This window comes from Anabas testudineus, chromosome 11 (assembly GCF_900324465.2).
Source record: "Anabas testudineus chromosome 11, fAnaTes1.2, whole genome shotgun sequence".
NCBI lineage: Eukaryota > Metazoa > Chordata > Actinopteri > Anabantiformes > Anabantidae > Anabas > Anabas testudineus.
In genome coordinates, this window is record NC_046620.1 from 1,066,053 (window position 1) to 1,084,021 (window position 17,969).

The 17,969-nt window shown below is 39.1% G+C and overlaps 2 protein-coding genes across 4 annotated transcripts; both read left to right on the forward strand.

Moving 5' to 3' along the window:
- Positions 1-10: 10 nt before the first annotated feature.
- Positions 11-7,097, forward strand: LOC113155257 (C-type lectin domain family 4 member M-like). The gene is made up of 9 exons (XM_026349886.1): positions 11-307; positions 4,032-4,133; positions 4,834-4,944; positions 5,181-5,291; positions 5,436-5,522; positions 5,703-5,807; positions 6,135-6,274; positions 6,479-6,591; positions 6,791-7,097. Exons 4-9 carry the CDS (start codon positions 5,264-5,266, stop codon positions 6,918-6,920), a joined length of 603 nt encoding a protein of 200 aa, XP_026205671.1. The 5' UTR covers positions 11-307; positions 4,032-4,133; positions 4,834-4,944; positions 5,181-5,263; the 3' UTR covers positions 6,921-7,097.
- A 5,284-nt stretch (positions 7,098-12,381) lies between these two features.
- Positions 12,382-17,899, forward strand: LOC113155236 (natural killer cells antigen CD94-like). Of its 3 annotated transcripts, none has more exons than XM_026349846.1 (7): positions 12,382-12,599; positions 15,487-15,612; positions 16,209-16,319; positions 16,399-16,455; positions 16,575-16,711; positions 17,012-17,133; positions 17,654-17,899. In XM_026349846.1, the coding sequence occupies exons 1-7, from the start codon at positions 12,470-12,472 to the stop codon at positions 17,772-17,774; spliced, it is 804 nt and encodes a 267-aa protein (XP_026205631.1). In that variant the 5' UTR covers positions 12,382-12,469; the 3' UTR covers positions 17,775-17,899. The 3 variants fall into 3 exon arrangements, with proteins under 3 accessions (XP_026205631.1, XP_026205630.1, XP_026205632.1); XM_026349845.1 differs by lacking the exon at positions 12,382-12,599 and adding an exon at positions 14,683-14,950; XM_026349847.1 differs by lacking the exon at positions 12,382-12,599 and adding an exon at positions 14,683-14,950 and having other exon boundaries at positions 16,209-16,274.
- The last annotated feature ends 70 nt before the right edge of the window (positions 17,900-17,969 follow it).

The window sequence follows — 17,969 nt, forward strand, 5'->3', positions numbered from 1 at the left end:
GTCATCTTATTTATTTTTCATAGTTTTAAGTATTGTCTTAATTGCTTGTTTTTCTTTTGACTAGCTTTGGACAGCACTCTAGGCAGTCAAGGCTGTTTTTAAAGGGCTTTATAAATAAAGTTGAGATGAGTTGAGTTTTTAGCTACACGTCATATTTCCTGTGTTAAAGCACTGTGTGTGTTGTTTGTTTCTATTTGTGTTGATAGTGTGTGAACAGACAGAAACTGTATTAGTGAAACTGTGTGAGTGGACGGAGCTGCTGCTAAATAAAAACCTCCACCAGCGTTAAGTGTCATCATTGTTTCTGGTGAGTAATTCAACACATTTACTACATTGTAAATTTAGTTTAATCGTTTGCTTTAATCTTTTTTAATATGTGTCTCAAACTGTGGTTGTGAGGAGAAACGTTTTACACAGATCATCCGTGTTAATGACACTTACTTTAATTATGCAGTCGTAAGAATGTTTCTGTGTATGTGAATGTTTGTATCTATAATGTTTGATCAGAAACAGCTTTGACAACTATTTGTATGTGAGGACACAGAGCTGCTTCTGAAGGAAACTTACATCCCTACTTAATAAAATGTCCAATAAAAATGTAGGTTGAATCAGGCACTAACAAAATGAGTAAAGTATCTGTGGTTGTGGTTTGTTCTGCTGCTGCTTCATGATTTTCTCTGTTTAGATCTGATGACTCAGAAACAGGTCTCAGAGACGTTCAGTCGGTTTTCAGCTCTTTTGTTTCTCAACATCTCGACAGAAATTTAAACTGTTTCACATCTGAAGGAGAAATATATAACATAACACTACCTCCACCATAATACACAGAGGAGGATGCAGCTTCACACCATGAGCTGGTCCTTTTCTGTAAACTCTAACAAACTCTGATGTGACCATGCAGTTCTTGAGATTTACTGAAGCTGAAATAATAACAGGCAACACTGCTCTCTACTGGTGGAGGTGATGTGGGTAACATCATCATTGTTATCATAGAATATTAATAAACACTAACTTCTACAAACAGCTGCAAATATCTGGTCATAAAAAGTTGCACAACTATTCAGTGAATATACAGTACATAGATCTTCTAGATCTGTTCCAGTGAAGTGTGTTGATCCAGCGTGATGGTAACATTAACATGTGCAGCACAATTTCAAAAAATGGTTTGCATATGAAAAGTTACCTTAAAGAACGCAGCAAGAATCCAAACCAGCAAACATAAATCCACCTAACAGGTCCCAAAATCCAAACATCACTCCAGAAAACCGTTATAGTCCAAAAAAATCCATAAGGTAAAATCCATAGTAGCTACAAAGCTGAACAAACAAACTGGCAAAGTATTTATACTGAGATGAAGACACAAGATGGCCGCCAGGTGTGTGTGACAGGTGAAGCAGAATCAGGTGGAAAATCCCAGCAAACAGAGCAGGAGGGGAGGGGCAGGTGAAAAGCAAGACCAGGGACCAAAGGACCCTCTGGAGACATCTGGTGGTAGGATGGAGACGAACAGTCTGGATGGAAACAATACAAGAGGATGGACACTTATACTTATACTTATACTTATACTGTAGTTGTGTGTGGACTTTACTAGAAAATAAGATTCGACTGCAGAAAAGTAACTAATCAACATGGAGCAGCAAGATGTGTGGAGGAGGATGGAGAAAATGCAGAAGACTGAATTTTAGTTTTATTTCAGTGTTTTAGAATAATTCTCATTGGTTCTGGTATCATTAAACTGGAACAAGTGTTTAGTCCATAGTTACAGAGACTGTTGAGTTTCAGAGTGAAGACAGAGATGGAACAGGACTGTAAGGGAGTGGTTCTGTGTTTCTGAATTTAGTAACTATCTTAATCTGTGTCATGATCAGCTAAGAACTGTTATTTTGATGATATTTCAAAGAAAGCTGTTTACATTTCTCCCAGGTTAAACTAACCTAAGTTAGGCTTCATAATAGAACAGTCGTATTACTTTTAAATTCATTTCCACCTTCAGTTTAAAATCCACTGTTATCAAGTTAATGAACCTGCAGTTTACTGTTCCACCACAAGAGGGCATCTTTGTGCTGCTGTCTTCAGCGTCTTCTGGTTCAAATGGCAGAAATGTGAGAAACAGATGTTTTAGGAGTTTCCTGGTTTCAATCTGCACAACAATCTTCAATGAACTTCTTCTTCTCCAACAATAAAAGAGTAAAGATCATAGACTGTTGATCACAGCTCACAACATGTAAAAATACTAACGTGTCAAGAGACGAGGCAGAAAACAGTGGATTCAAATGTAGACAAAGCTGGGAGACAAAGACATTTATTAACCAATAAAAGAGCTTACAAAGGGGCCAGTCAGGTCAAACATGCAGGTAGAACAAGAGTCCAGGTGAGGATTAAACCAGACAGGTGAACAGTCCGGCAAAGAAAGAACTGGGACCCAGCATGAGGAAAGTAGCTGAGACTCTATAGTGCAACAAACCCAAGAGTCTGTTCCAGAGTGAGACATTATTCATTTGTCCTTCTCATTTGATTCAGGGAAACTCTCTGATCACATTTACACAGTTAGTCTCATTCCCACCTGGAAACTGTTCAGTACAACCACAGTCCGACCTGCGTTTAGAGTCAAGACAACAGAAGAAGAAATGGGTTCTGCTTTTTAACTACAGATGGAATAAACTAATGAGCTACTGGTTAAAACCTCACTTCTCTAATCTCTTTGTTAACAATTGATCAATAATCAAATGTAATTTCAATAAAAAACTTCAGTTTCTAAGTAAAGAACTCGTTTTCTGTTGGATTTCAGTTCAGTGGATTATTTCATTCTGATCAAGGCTGTTTTAAAAGTGCAAAGATCAACTACGTGACCGGACAGAGGAAGCACAGCTTGATAGGGTCTGGTGAGCTTCACACACTGATGACTGAGATACAATGAGGGAGTCACAGCACAGTTCAGTTCATCCATCATTAGTCAAGTTTCACTGTGAGGAACATGTTGTGATAAGAGCAGGGAATTATGGGTAATAAATGCATGTTGCTGTGTTTGAATACAGCTGCTCTGTGTTCTTGTTTAAAAATTAATTACTGAATTAATCTAATAATAAATCCAGCAGAACGTAAACATCACTGGTTTTATTGCTGGAAGTGTTTTGCTAACTGTCCGACATGATGCAGGACTGAACTCCTGAGTTCTGCAGACCACTATCTCACAAGACTTTAATCAGTCCAGTTTCTTTTACCTGTTGCCAGATCATTTTTTAATAACTGCAGAAACTTTCCATCAGGAGTCTTTAAACTAATCGTCAGCCTGTAGGCTACGTGTCTGTTCGTATACAGTGAAGATCAGGATTTTTGAATCTAGGCTTTTTGAAAACAGAACTGTGTGTTTTACGTGGATTTGTTTTTTTGCTAAGCTACCAATTCAAGCTGTTTGTCTTGGGGATACACAAAGACAAACTGGTTGATCATGTCTCTCTACGTGTCGTGAAAAACTGTTGATGCATTAGTTTTTAAATGGCTTCATGAATTAAGGACAGTGAACATTCATCATGTCCCTAGATTAGAGTGGTTCAGTTGTCAGTTGGTTCAGTTGGCTCTGATTTTGTCATAATCAGTTTAGTTTGTGTTCACTGATTGGATGGTTTGTTCACTTACTTACTGACTCACCTGTGCTGTGTTCACTGACTGAAGGTTCAAGTCAAGTACTTTTTCATAGAGCAACAAGAATGAAGTGAAGTATCCCTGAAAATGAAAACAGCGTGAAGAAGGAAGTTCAATAGATAACTGTACAGACCACACATGTAGTTTCCTGTGTCAACAACAGTTCACACCATTTTATTTCAAACTGTGGGATCAGAAGATATGAAACTTTTTACCAAACGTGTTATCAGGCTTAATCAGGTATCATGTGGTTAGAGTATCTGTGGTTGTGGTTTGATCTGCTGCTGCTTCCCTGATGCTCTGTGTTGAAAGCTGCCTGACTGAGTGAAGACTGGTCAGAAAGACGTTCAGTCAGTTTTTAGCTCCTTTGTTTCTCAACATGTCGACAGGAATTCAACCTGGTTCAGATGTGAAGGTGAAATATATCAGAAAACAAGAGGACAGAAGAAAGCGAGAGAACGTCAAGGTGGAGCTGCAGCTCGGTGATGTTGGTCAGTATCAAATAATGAATATTGTACTCATCAGTTACTAAATATATGTTAATATGCTGGAGTTTCAAATGTGTTTTTTAATCTTTAAATTACTCATCAAAGGTGTCTTTTAATAGGATAATCAATTAATATAATGGACAGATGAAAATGTAACGTAACAGACCTGACTTAGAGGGCAGATCTTATAATTATAGAATAATATTTCATACTTACAAAGAGATTTATTAGGAAAATTACTAATTACTAATTCGAATTATGACTCTCAGTTCTTTTTCCATTGGTCAATGTAAAGCTCTTCTGTAAATATCCAGCTCTGATGACTTCAACAGTGCGTTTAATTTCTCTGTTATATTTCTGTAAAAAAAGAAAAAAAATACAGTAAAATATGTGAAATCCCATTTTCTCCATGTCATGAACACAGCTTGTGTCTCACTCAGAGCTTGGTTTCATTGGTCTCAGTCCAACATTTTAAAGGACAGTTGTACAACTCTTATGCACAAATAGGGTTTGAAATGTGAAATAACTTCAGAAACGACCTGGATGATCCTCACAGACGTCTGTAGATTAGATTAAAGGTCCCTTCATTCTTTTTTCATTTAATTCTGCTGAATGAAAAACAAACTGATTTGGATTTTATTCACAAATACCTCCATGTTTACTGTTAATAAATCATGTTCTCTGCCTGTTTATTCCTCTGTAGAATCAAACAGAGAGAAGAAGCTTCCAGCTGTTAGAAGAAGCTGCTTCAGAGTTTTCACTGTGTCTCTGGTTTTGCTGTATCTTCTGATTCTGGCTGCGATCATCATACGATGTGAGGAGGTTTAATCCACTTGAAACCCTCTTTAAACACATGAATATTCATGTAGATGTTTCTTGTTCAGAACTCATAGTTCAGCTGCTGTAAACACTCAGTTTCCATCTGATCACGACTCCCTGAGTGAACTCAACACACAGCAGGTTCAAGACCTGTGAAAACAGCAAATCACACTATTCTGTATGGTCTTTGTTTTTCTTAGTCTGTTTCTTGGTTTGTTGTGTTTCCATCAGTCGTTTTAATCAGAGTAGAAAAAGATCAGCTTCAGAGCAGATTCAACAACCTGAGCAACAGTTATCGTCAGTCACAGACTGAAATGAAGCAGCTGAAGGATCAAATACCAGGTGAGAAATGTTTTAATAAGACTGTTAACAGGATAATCAATGAAAGACAGGGTCCAACTTTACACGGCACACATGTTTGTATTCAGTTTGAAGTTGTTCTAAAGTCAAATCAGTCACTTACAGGACACTGTGGATTCTCACCAGATATTTTAGGTTTGGAAAAAGAAGAGCTGCTGTTCAGATATGACGACCTGAACAAGAACTACACGCTGATCCAGGACAAACACGCAGGTACGAGTTTTAATCAGAAGGACCTGGGTTCAAATCCACGGGTCAGGGTGCCTTTCAGTGTGGAGTTTGTGTCTGGGCGGCTTTTCTCCAAAGTCCAAAGTCACTCAGTTAGATGAATTAGTTCAACTGGAAATTTCTCATAAGTGTGAATGAGTGTTCTCTCTTCTTGTTTCCGTGCAGATTTGGAGGTCAGACACAGTCGACTACAGAGTCGATATGAAACACTGAATAAAAAACAAACACAGACACAAGATGAGGTCAAAAAGCTGAAGGTGAAAATCGAAGGTGAGAAGATTTAACAACAAACAGTAAATATCTGTGTAATTTATAGGATATAATGTGTCTGATAGAGCTTTACTCACCTTCCACAGCATTAGACCAGTTATTACCGAATAAACAGGAAGTGAAGACACATTCACTTCAGTTACTTTTAACTGTTTAACAAAAGACATGTTTTACTATGTGGATGTTTTCTGGTGTTCTGTAAATTAAAACGTAGAATTAAAAGGTAGGAATAAAAGTTAGAAGTGGAAGGAAGTAAAGATCTGAACCCACACAGTGAAGCTTCTGATCTTAAAACTGACCATGAATAACATGAAATCTTTCTTTAAGGGAAATGTCCTGAAGGATGGACGAGATTCAGATGCAGCTGTTACTTTAAATCCACCGAGAAGAAAGGTTGGTTTGACAGCAGGACAGACTGTGAGAACAGAGGATCAGATCTGGTGATGATCAACAGCAAAGAGGAACAGGTGAGTGTGTTTGTTCATGTGTGTGTGATCTCTGATGAACTACCAGTGATCTGTCATGTTGTCATGTTTCAGACAGCGAGTGTGTGAAGACAGTTGTGGACATGTTGAAATTACATGAGTGATAATAAACCAGCAGATCTGACGTCAGCTCCTTCATCCAGCCATGTTGTTTAGTCATGATTGTTGTCTCTTATTGTCTTTTAGGAATTTGTCACCCAGCTGAACGCGAATGAAGAGTCCTGGATTGGTCTAAAGACGAACTGGACATCAGCAGGATTCGTGTGGGAGTGGGTGGATGGATCAACACTGACAGAAACGTGAGATATTTTCTGTTTGTTGTCATTAGAGTCGATGTTAGTTTAAAAAAGAACCACAGGATGGTGAATCTGAGCCTGTCTGCAGATCCCCTAAAATAAAATACAGAAACATCTGAAGTATCAAAAAGCTTTAAGCAGGTTTATTAGAACGTAGTTTCAGTCCAGTTTAAATTGATTTTATATTGAATTTGTTCCACAGGGTCTGGGCAGTACCAGAGTTTAAAGATCCTACAGAGTGGTCCAACGCAGCCTGTTGTGATCAACAAGGAAGATGGACACAAAGCAGAGATTATGGTCACGATCGGAAGACCTGGATCTGTGAGAACTAGTTTCCAGCTTCTCCTGATGACAGAGAGGTGTTTGTAGTGTTGGATGAAGCTGTTGTTAAACTCTCACATGTTCGATCCTCTTGATGACACAGATATCGTCCCTCTGTTCTTTGCTTTTAAGCTTTTTCATTTTGTTCATGCATTTTTTAAATGTGCATGTTATTAATAAATTATAGTTAATCCGATTATATATCATATACATAAATATACAAAACATTAAAGCCTGATCGTTTTAATGTTGTGGTGGGTGGAGTCAACATGGCCACTATGTTCATTAAATAGCTTTGAGACACAGTGTGTTCAGACATAGTGCTTTAAAACCACACGTTCTATAGTGACCTTTAATATCTGCTTTGTTCATTTCTATATAAATAATATTTTGAAATAACGCCAATTCATTTCAGATCTGTATTAAACTGATCAAAAGGATACATCACCACTGGTGATCTCACAGTTTAACATATAACTATCGTGTAATGATGACTTTCCCTGAACAATTATATCATTTCCAGGGTTCCTGCTGTTCTTCTTTAAAAACTACACAATAAAATCAAATATGAGAAGATGAGCTGTGCTTTATTATGTGGAAGAACAACATGTAAATGTACTGATGCACTGATACAAGTTTATATCTGTTGTCTTAAAATCCCCTCCTCCCTCATCCAGCTCGGTTCTGATTGACCAGCTTGTTGTCAGCACAGCTCCTGTGTTTTTCCAGCTCTGGATGTCGTCCTGACAAACTGAGCAGTGACAGCTGACCTGAGAGCGAGGGAGAGATGACGGGAAGCAGAGTGTGTGTAGAGCCCAGTTAGTATCTTTTAAGCTTATGACCTCAAATGGCTGATTTTTAAAGACAAAACATAAGACTTGTATATTATAAACTGTTGTTTCACTGCCAGCCTGCAAACACACGTTCACCTCGAGCTTTGTGTCGTTTATTACATGAAACATGGAAAAGTTCACAAAAGTATGTAACGTCAGAACATGAAAAGGACAATAAGAGCCCATTAGATGATAGTTTTGTTGTGTGTAATAGCAGGATTTGACCTGATGGTGGCAGTAATGCCAAACACAGGATGTGTACATGATTACTTTTATGATAATTCGAGCTACAGCAGTGAAACTATAGATTTTAAATGGATTGACAGATGATGTAAAAGTTTGTTCCAGAGCTAAATCTTTTCTTTAATTTATCAAGTTTCAAATGATGAGGCTCGTGTTTGGACTTTATTAAAAGTCCCAACACCACAGAGCACTTCTAAACTAACATCCACAACATACAGAGAAAAGTCCAGAACCAAAAAGAGAGACAAAATCAGATTCCAGAGACAGAGTCAGGAACCCAGACACAGCTTAAAGAGCTAAATATCAGAATCAGACTCACAATCATGTCAACTGGTTAGTGTGAGGATAATTACCGCCCTCTGCAGGAGATTTCACAGAAAAGCTAACAAATCTACAAGACAATCGCCTAGAAAACTCTGTCCTTTCATTTGTGTGGCTGCTACACTGAAGGAAAACATGCTCGATGGTTTCTTCAAGTTTAAGATGGTTTATATTGAATTATGTTGCTCCGGACTTCCACAGCTAAGATTGATCCTCTTATACCTGCATTATAAATGTGGTACATTCTCCACCTGCGCTGTCAGACCCATCTGCTCTAATACTTTCATACCCTGGGATTATAAAATCTAAACACACACATTTACACATATTGAACATTAAGATGTCACCTACATCATCATCAACGATAAACTCCTCCTTACTGCCACACCCTGTTATCTGTGAGCTGAGTATGTGTTGCTTCTCCATCATATATTCAACTAAATTCTCCGGAATAAACTGCTTCATACCAAGAAATAAGAAACACGTCTACGATGAAGACCAGGAATGATGTTCACCCAGCGTTAGCAGTAGACTGGCTCCACATCACTTTCCAGTACTGTCATTTCTTTCTTATCATTTCTCTCTGTCTGTTCTTTTCCAACATGCTTTACTGACTCTGTAGATGACAATTTATGTTCATCTCTCATATTCTGCACTTCATAGACCTTCGGAAAATGCTCACATCTCTGGAAAGATGCCGTCTCACATGAACTGCCGCACTCCCTAGAAAAACATCTCCTGCAAACGTTGACAGCACTGGATAAAGAGAAACCATAAAGACTAAGCATGACTGTTTATTAAGATGTCTGAGAACTGAATGCATGGACCAAAAAGGCCCTTAGTTACATTTACAACAGAAGAATGAAGGTTTTCATCAGATAGAAACAAACATGTTAAAGTATCTGTGTTGGGTTTAATCTGCTGATACTTCACTGATGTACTGTTAAAAGCTGCCTGACAGTGATGACTGGTCAAAAAGAAGTTCCGTTAGTTTTTAGCTCTTTTGTGGTTTTGTCAAAAGACTGAAGGCGAAAAGACACAAGCAGCAGCTGCAGTAAATGTCAATGGCAAAGCATCAATGAGAGAAACACAGCAAACAACAAGCGGGAAAACTGAGGTGTGTCCATCAAAATGACAGGAGGGTCATGCTGACCTTGATCAACAGGTCAGACTGACCTCTGTCCTTATCGAGACAAAGCTAGAGTGTTAGTCACGGGTCCAACACATAAAGATCCTTCCTGAAAGAAGCTCTTTCTTTAACTATTTTACTTTAAGGTGGTCAGAGTTGTGTTCTTTTCTACCCCTGCAGCCTTTGTGTCGGCTACAGGTTCATAATGACTAACACTAGTCAATTAGTGAAAGAATGAAGACCACAAAACTCAGCCATAAGTTATTTTTATGCACAAAAAATAAAAGGAAGTTGGACTTCCTGCTACTTTCTTAATGTTTAATAAACCACACACACACACAGCTGTTTAAGCACAGTATACTGTATATAGCACTGCTCTTACAACCTCCATAGTTGGTGTTTGAACTATTCTAGCAGCAGAAAACAAGATGTCTTCAGATATTTACGCCAACCAAGATTCATTAAAAAAGGTGAGATGCAATCGAGGAGCAGAGGACATGGAAATCTATGTGAATGAGGATTTTCAGTCACAGGAAGGAGGTAAGTTAAGTTAAGTTTGTGTTTGTTGCTACGTGTTTAAATGATGTTGGACTCATGTCTGAAGCCTGAGGTCTTTCACCATTCAACGTGTGTTAAACGGGGCTCCGCAGGCAGACGGAGAACAACACAGGAGAAAACATTAGAACCTCAAATCAGGCTGCACAACAGGAGCAGACACCAGTTGAGTGTGGGAAGTGCTGAGAGGGAGAAAAAGATAAAATGTAAAGTGAAAAAAGGTGAGACAGGAAGTCATGAAGATTCACATTTAGTCGTTTGGCAGACGCTTTTATCCAAAGCGACTTACAAGGGTAAGTAGGGTGAGCGTCTAAAGCAGCCTCTACTTCAAAATAAAAGTCTCACAGTGAGATAATACCAATAGTAACATGTAGACATGTTTATTTACATTCACTACATCTTTCTCTGATTTATTTCACCCACTGATGTAAGATCAAGGATTTAACCAGCAGATGGTGACATTATTGACTCTTCTCTGGTTCCACTGGACCAGTTTTCACTTCTCCACACAGATCTAGTCCTACAGAAAGAACTGCCTGTATCATCCTCATTTTCTCAGAGTCAGCATCTACTTACATTTAGCTAGAAGATTATAATCAGGAGAGAGAAACACCTGTTCAGTTAGTTTTACTGAATAAACTCAAACTGATCGTTTTAAATCTAATTGGTGTAAATTTTTAACTTGAACCATGTGAAATCTACTGATGGAACATATTGTAAGAAAAACTCTTTTCATCAAGGATCAGTTAGTTGGAAAAATACACTTATATATAATATGTGATCTTTCATTTAGTTTAAATAGTTTGATGTGTCAAGTGTTGGTGTCATGATCCACTTCCTGTCTGACTCCTCCCACATCCTGTGCTCTGCCTTGACTTGAGTCTTCTGAAGCACTGAATCAGTTTGAAGAAACTGTGTTGAAACTGTTCTCCAGCTGTTTAGAAGCATGAGACACAGTGAAAAACAGCAACATCTGCTGCCAATTCCTTGGTATTATATTTAAAGAAGTATCACAAACACAAGGCCATGATGAAATAGTCCGAATAGTCAGAGTTTAGCATAAAGAGGAAAACTAGGCCCCGATCCTCCCTGACTAATGGAATTTAACTCCTTTTAAAAGAAGAAACTACGGGCAGAATCCGGCTTAGAGTGAGCGGCCATCTGCCTCGACCTGTTGGGTCGAGTGGAAGGAACAAAGACTGTTCAAGATTCAAGATTCAAGATTCAAAAAACTTTATTAATCCCAGAGGGAAATAATTTTGCCTCATTACCATTGTTCTCAACACAGACAGAAAGAAAAGGAACCACAAACAGGAAAGATCCAACACCAACATAAATACACATAACCAATAACATCAATACAGAAAAACTCAATATATATACAGAATACGTAAATAGATAAATGAAATCGGGTCAATATATTCACAGCAAGTATATGACACTTTCACTTCCTCCACCCCTTACAGAGGGGGGAGTTTTTGGTCCAGTCCAGTTTGTTGTCCAGGTACACTCCCAGGTATTTGTACTCAGATACAACCTCCACCTCCTCCCCCTGTAGAGAGAGAGAGATGACAGGACTCCCAGATTTCCCTGAAGTCCATCACCAGCTCCTTTGTTTTGTTGATGTTAAGTTGCAGATGGTTGAGTCCACACCTGTCCACAAAACTGTCCACCACTCCACGGTACTCCGTGACATCTCCACCCTAAATACATCCTACAACTGCAGAGTCATCAGAGAACTTCTGAAGATGACAGGACTCTGAGTTGTACCTGAAGTCTGAGGTGTACAGGGTGAAGAGGAATGGAGACAGAACTGTCCCCTGTGGAGCACCTGTGCTACAGACCACAGTGTCAGACACACAGTTCTGCAGGTGGACGTACTGTGGGCGGTTAGTGAGGTAGTCCATGATCCAGGAAATCAGGGGAGTGTTGACCTGCATGTTTTTTAATTTCTCTCCCAGCAGTGCAGGCCGGATGGTGTTGAATGTACTGGAAATAACTGAGGCCAGATGTCATACTTCCTGTGTCAGAAAAGGTAAATGTGATTTATTTTTGTTTTATAGTGTGTGTGTGTGTGTGTGTGTGTGTGTGTGTGTGTGTGTGTGTGTGTGTGTGTGTGTGTGTGTGTGAGTGTGTGTGTGTGAATGTGTGTGTGTTTGTGTGTTTGTGTGTGTGTGTGTGAGAGACCAGACAGGAAACGTAAATGAAATGAATATTTAAATATTAAAAGTAGTTTATAAATATCTTTCAAAAAGTTTCAAACTCTGATATGTGGATCATATCTAACAAATATATATATGTACCTATTTAATGGATTTCATCATATACTCATATAAAGTAATATAGTAAATTGTGGTTGTGGTTTGTCCTGCCACTACTTCCTTATTGTTCTCTGTTGAAAGCTGCCCGAGCGAGAAACAGACGGTGAAGACGGGTCAAAAAGAAGTTCAGTGAGTTTTTAGCTGTTTCGTTCCTCAACATGTCGACAGAACTTGAAAGTGTTTCAGATTTTATCAGAGAAGTTCAAGAGGACAGAACGAGAGAGTCCATCCAGGTGGAGACGTTAGAGAATAAGGAACTGTACAGTCTGGTTGGCTTACAGAGAACTGGTAAGTATGAAATAATGAAACCTGGAACTGAACTGCTGTTTGTTTTGAGGTTAAAACTGTCACGTATTCAGTACCACTGCTGTCAAAGAACAGATAACCACAAGTTCAATTGTAAATGGATTTAAAAACTTGTGGTTGATCTTTGTGGTTCGAGCCCGGGCCCTCTACCAGAGGCCTGGGAGCTCAAAGGTTCTGGTGTGGAAGACTCAGCCTCTATCAAGCTTGTTCCTGTGCTGCCGTGATTATCTTAGCTGTTCTAGTACCACTGTTGTCTTCTCCAGCTCTTCTCTAAGCCCTTGGTACTTCTCGATCTTCTCATGCTGATTCTGATGCTGCCATTACTCAGTAAGGCCACATCTATCACTACGGCCTTCTTCCTCTGTTTGTCCAGTGGGTTGGCCATTACCAGTTTGTCAGTCTGCCTCTGGAAGTCCCACAGGATCTTAGCTTGGTCGTGTTCAACCATCTTTGTAGGTGAGTCCCATTTTAAACTTGGGGCTTCCAGCCTGTACTCAGCACAGAAGTTCCTGTAAACTATGCCAGACACCTGCCTGTTAGCCTCCTGCACCCTGTTGTTTAGTGCTGGATGTCTCAGGGGCATCTTTGCACAGCCTGAACCTGGGGTCTTCCTTGGGGTGGGGGGGACTTCATCCATGATTCGAGCCTCTGTCCTGCCCTTTAATCCGGCTTTGTCCGGCCACTGGTGGGATTTTTTGACGTTCACCATCTCTTCTATCTGCCAGTGGTAGATGCCATTCTGGGGCTTCTCCTTCTATGATAGTTCCTGTTCTTGCCCCTCTTCCTCCTGGGGGTTCTTCTGCCAGAGATATTTACTGAGCACGTCATCAGTTGGGGCCATCTTCCTGATGTACTCGTGGATCTTTGTTGTTTCATCCTGCATAATAGCTCTGATGCTCACTAGGCCTCGGCCTCCTCCCTTCCTCTTAGTGTACAGTCCCAGGGTGATGGGTTTGGGGTGAAACCCTCCATTGTAAGGAACTTCCTTGTTTTAATGTCAGTGGCTTCTTTCTCTTCCTTTGGCCAGTGAATTATCCCAGGACCTGATAACCTTGGATCTTGTTCTTCCAATTCAGTTGACTGCTCAGGACTAGCCTCACTCTGTGCAGGTTTTCCTGGTGGCCTTTTCATGGTTCTCATTTGCTTGGGGGAACCAAAGACACTTATATCTTTAATCTTAAAAAATGATCACAGGAACCATTAAAACAATAATGTAAAAATAATATAAAATAAAAATATAAAACTATAAGTTGGGGCTATTAACTCACTTTGTGGTCTGTCTTAAGCACAAGTAGGTGGTGGATAAATATCTGCTGTGTTAACAGGATACATTAGTCACTGAGCGGGGGTGCAGTGTTAAAAACAACCATTTCCTGAATTTGGAGTTTAAACTGTAAGAGGAAGCCCAGTTTAGTGCATTAACAAGTATAAAGACTCTTTATGTTGGTACAGAGTTGGTCTTCAGAGACAGTAGATCTGTCACCTTTAGGTCAAATATTTGTCCTTGTCCAAAATATTGGGTGGGACATGTCCCTACCATTAAAATCAAAAGGGGTGAGGGCTTTGTTTGAGGGTGTGTTGATGATGAGAGAGTGACGAGTGCTGCTTTTTCACCCCAACACCCAGATATAATCCTGGGGCTTGAGCTGGTGACCGTCTGGTTCCAATCTTTAGACCACCACCTTTTATTTATCAATCATCAAATGACATTTTGCCGAAGAGTTTAAGTTTGAGTTTTTCTTAAAGCCACTGAAAACTAAACAAACATACATTTCCTGTTTCCACTTTATGTCTGTCGGTGTGTGTAGGAGGGGGCTATATATAAAGAAGGTGTTAGTGATGCATATTGTTGCTGACAGAAAACTTTGTATCTGCAAACTGTCACAATTTTTAATCAACTTATTATTTTTATTACAGTGCTGTGTTTATACTTTGTTAAGATGGTTTCATAGAAACTAGACGCTGCTGCCTCTAAAGAAATGAAAGCCACAAACTGAAGTTTATTTTTATCCAACACGTCATATGAACATATAGGAGCTGACCTTACTGCTACTTCCTCAATGTTCTCTGAAAGCAGACAGAAGGCTGACCACAAAACTGTGACAGCACCAGCACAGTATTAATAGCACTACATTTATAATATTCACTGTTCCAGAGCACAGAGCACAGTAGTAAGTCATCAACATAGTGAAACACTATGTCATCAGAGAAGAAGGTTAGATTCAACAGAAGGGTGAAGAACAATGGAGAAAAGAGGGAAACTGAAGAACACATCTACGACAATGCAGACAAAATTAGACAGTATCTCGATGACGTTCAGTCGCGAGAAGGAGGTAAGTGAAGAATTCTGATAAACCAGCGACTCTCGTCCATCTTTGTCTTTAAATCATGTTGGACTAATGTGTGAAGCCAGTTTTCTAAACTCCAGTGAGCTGCAGCCATCAGACATTTCATGAACAGTATCAACATGTGTGTTTTCTAGATTTAGTTAGTTGGATGATGTTCTACCAACAAACTGTACCTGAGCTCTGTGGGTAGAAGATGTCTCCTCAGGTCTATTTCACTGGTTCCATTATTTTTATCAATTAAAGTAACAGTTGACTGATCAGTGTTGAGTCAGTGGAATCATCATCAGCTCTGTGCAAAGAGCAAGTAGACGGCAGGAAGAGGGGAAAGTCCCGCATGACAGTCTGTGGAGCTTTATACAGGGAAGAGAGAAACTGTGAGTCAACAGTTCAGTTTGTCCATCATGGATCATCTCAAATGTTCGAATCTTATGAAGAAAAAGTTACGATCAGAACAAGAATGATGGGTAATACCTACGAAAGCCATGTTGCTTCCATCAGCTGCTGTGTTTTTGTCTCTGTAGGGCCACACACCAACCATCACCTTCCAGTCCAAAGACCAAGTTCAAAGTTTCTGAGAGGAGCTGCTCTGTGTCTCGGAGTGCTGTGTCTGCTGATGACGGCTGGGATCATCATCCTGTTCACACTCTGTAAGATCAAACTCAGCAGCAAAGACTAAACTAGTTCACATGATGCATTGATCTGACAAATGGACAAACTGTTAGACAGACTGAAGGACTATTATCTGTCTATGAAGAGCACTGATGACACTGTTCTACCAAATGTTGCTACCAGCTACAGAACGTAGGACACAACTTTACACATTGGTGAGAGCTGAATGAGAAAACATGATACTGGACAGAAGTCGAGCTGGTGTTTGTGTTTGTTGGACCAGTAGAAACCTACTAACAGAGAATGTTTGATGCTGTGTTGTTGTTTTATTTTATTCAAACTGCAGTTTTCTTCTCAGTCAGACGTCACAAGTGAGGAAGGAGTCAGGACTCCGTCTACTGAGAGGCAGCATTAAAATAACAGACAATAAAAGGTCTCAGGCAGAGTTACATGTTGTACAGGTTATATCCACTAGTTTGGTTTATGACTGGACTGGATAACTTTCAGTGCTGCACAGGAAGAAAACTGCAGCATATTAACTTCAAAACATAACGAACACTGCAACAACATTATAGTAATGTACCAGCTGATCATTTAATGGTTTGAGGTTTAAGTCCTGTTGTGTTTCCATCAGATGTTTTCGTCACAGCAGAAAAAGAGCAGCTGCAAAACAGATTCAACAACCTGAACAACAGCTACGGTGAGTTACAGACGGATATGAAGCAGCTAAAGGATCAAACTCCAGGTGAGAAAAAGATCCAGATCCACTCGGCAGAATTTATTTCTACAGTTTTATAGTTTCGTATAATGTTGTTTTCCTGAAGAGCCGACGATCAACAGGACACAACATGAAGAAAAGAAGTTAAACATCAAAACCAAAGGTGAGAAACATTAAGAAAACAGCAGTAATTCAGAATAACAAGAAACAATACAAGTATAATTCTTTTAAATGTGACACTGAATAACATGAAATATGTCTCTAAAACTCTTATTTCACAAGAATGTTCTGAAGGATGGACGAAGTTTGGATGCAGCTGTTACAGAAAATACACTGAGAAGAAAACCTGGTCTCAGAGCAGAGCGGACTGTGAGGAGAACAGATCAGATCTGGTGTCGATCAACAGCAAAGAGGAACAGGTGAGTGTGTTTGTTCATGTGTGTGTGATCTCTGATGAACTACCAGTGATCTGTTCCTGGTGTTTCTGACCTGCTGCCAACAGAAGCTCTGAGACCTCATCACAGAGTTTGGACTCATTCTGTCATGAGAACAGTTAAAGTGATATTTTCCTCTATTGATCTTAACTCTCAGATCATTTCTCCTTTTTACTTTAATAAAATGTTCTTTTAGCTTCTTGTTTTATTATTTATTATCATCATTACATCACTTGTTACTAATATTAAAAGGTGAAATGATGAATGTGTCTTTTGAACTTTTAGGAATTTGTCACCAACATGATTCAGAATGAAGAGTCCTGGATCGGTCTTCGGACGGTGGAGGACAAAAAACTATCTACAGGATATAAATGGGAATGGGTGGATAATTCATCTCTGAGTGAAACGTGAGACAGTTTTTGATTCTATTTCATTCCATTAAAGTTAGAAACCAATAAAACCACGTTCAATGAACAACAGTGACAAATTTGAACAACATCCAGATGTTGAATCAGATTTAACTAGAAAACAAATCTGTGAATGAACCTGAGCTCTCTTCATCTGCACCATGATGTTGACAACAAGTCATCTTTAACATTTCTATTATTCAAACACTGTTCAAACACTGGTCCCAGTTCAGTTTATGGACTGGGAGCTGCTTTTTGTACCAGACTGAACAAAAACTGATGGAAGAAAAACTCAGTTCAACATTTAGAGTCCAACTACTGGGACTTTGGTTCCTTTAACTTAGTGTCAGCATGAAGGACGACCTGCCTCTGCTCTGCTCTTTAGAAAGTTAAGAACATATGAAGGAACAAGCTGAATAATAATAATAATAATAATAATAATAATAATAATAATAATAATAATAATAATAATAATACATCTTATATTTAATGATGAAACAATATTTTATTTCCCCCACAGATCCTGGACAGAGAGTCCGTCTCCTACAGATCTGTACGTTGTATCCTGTGATCAACAAGGAAGTTTTAAACATTATAGATATAACGGTGGTGAAGTCAGAACCTGGATCTGTGAGAAATAGATTTCCAGCTTCTCCTGATGACAGAGAGGTGTTTGTAGTGTTGGATGAAGCTGTTTGTTAAACTCTGAAATGTTCTACATGATCCTCAGAGTCATCTCCCATTTGTTCCCTTGTTCATTCAGTGTCACATGTTCAATCCTCTTGATGACAGTAATGATGGTTTGAACTTTTCTATTACAACGAATAATATATTTA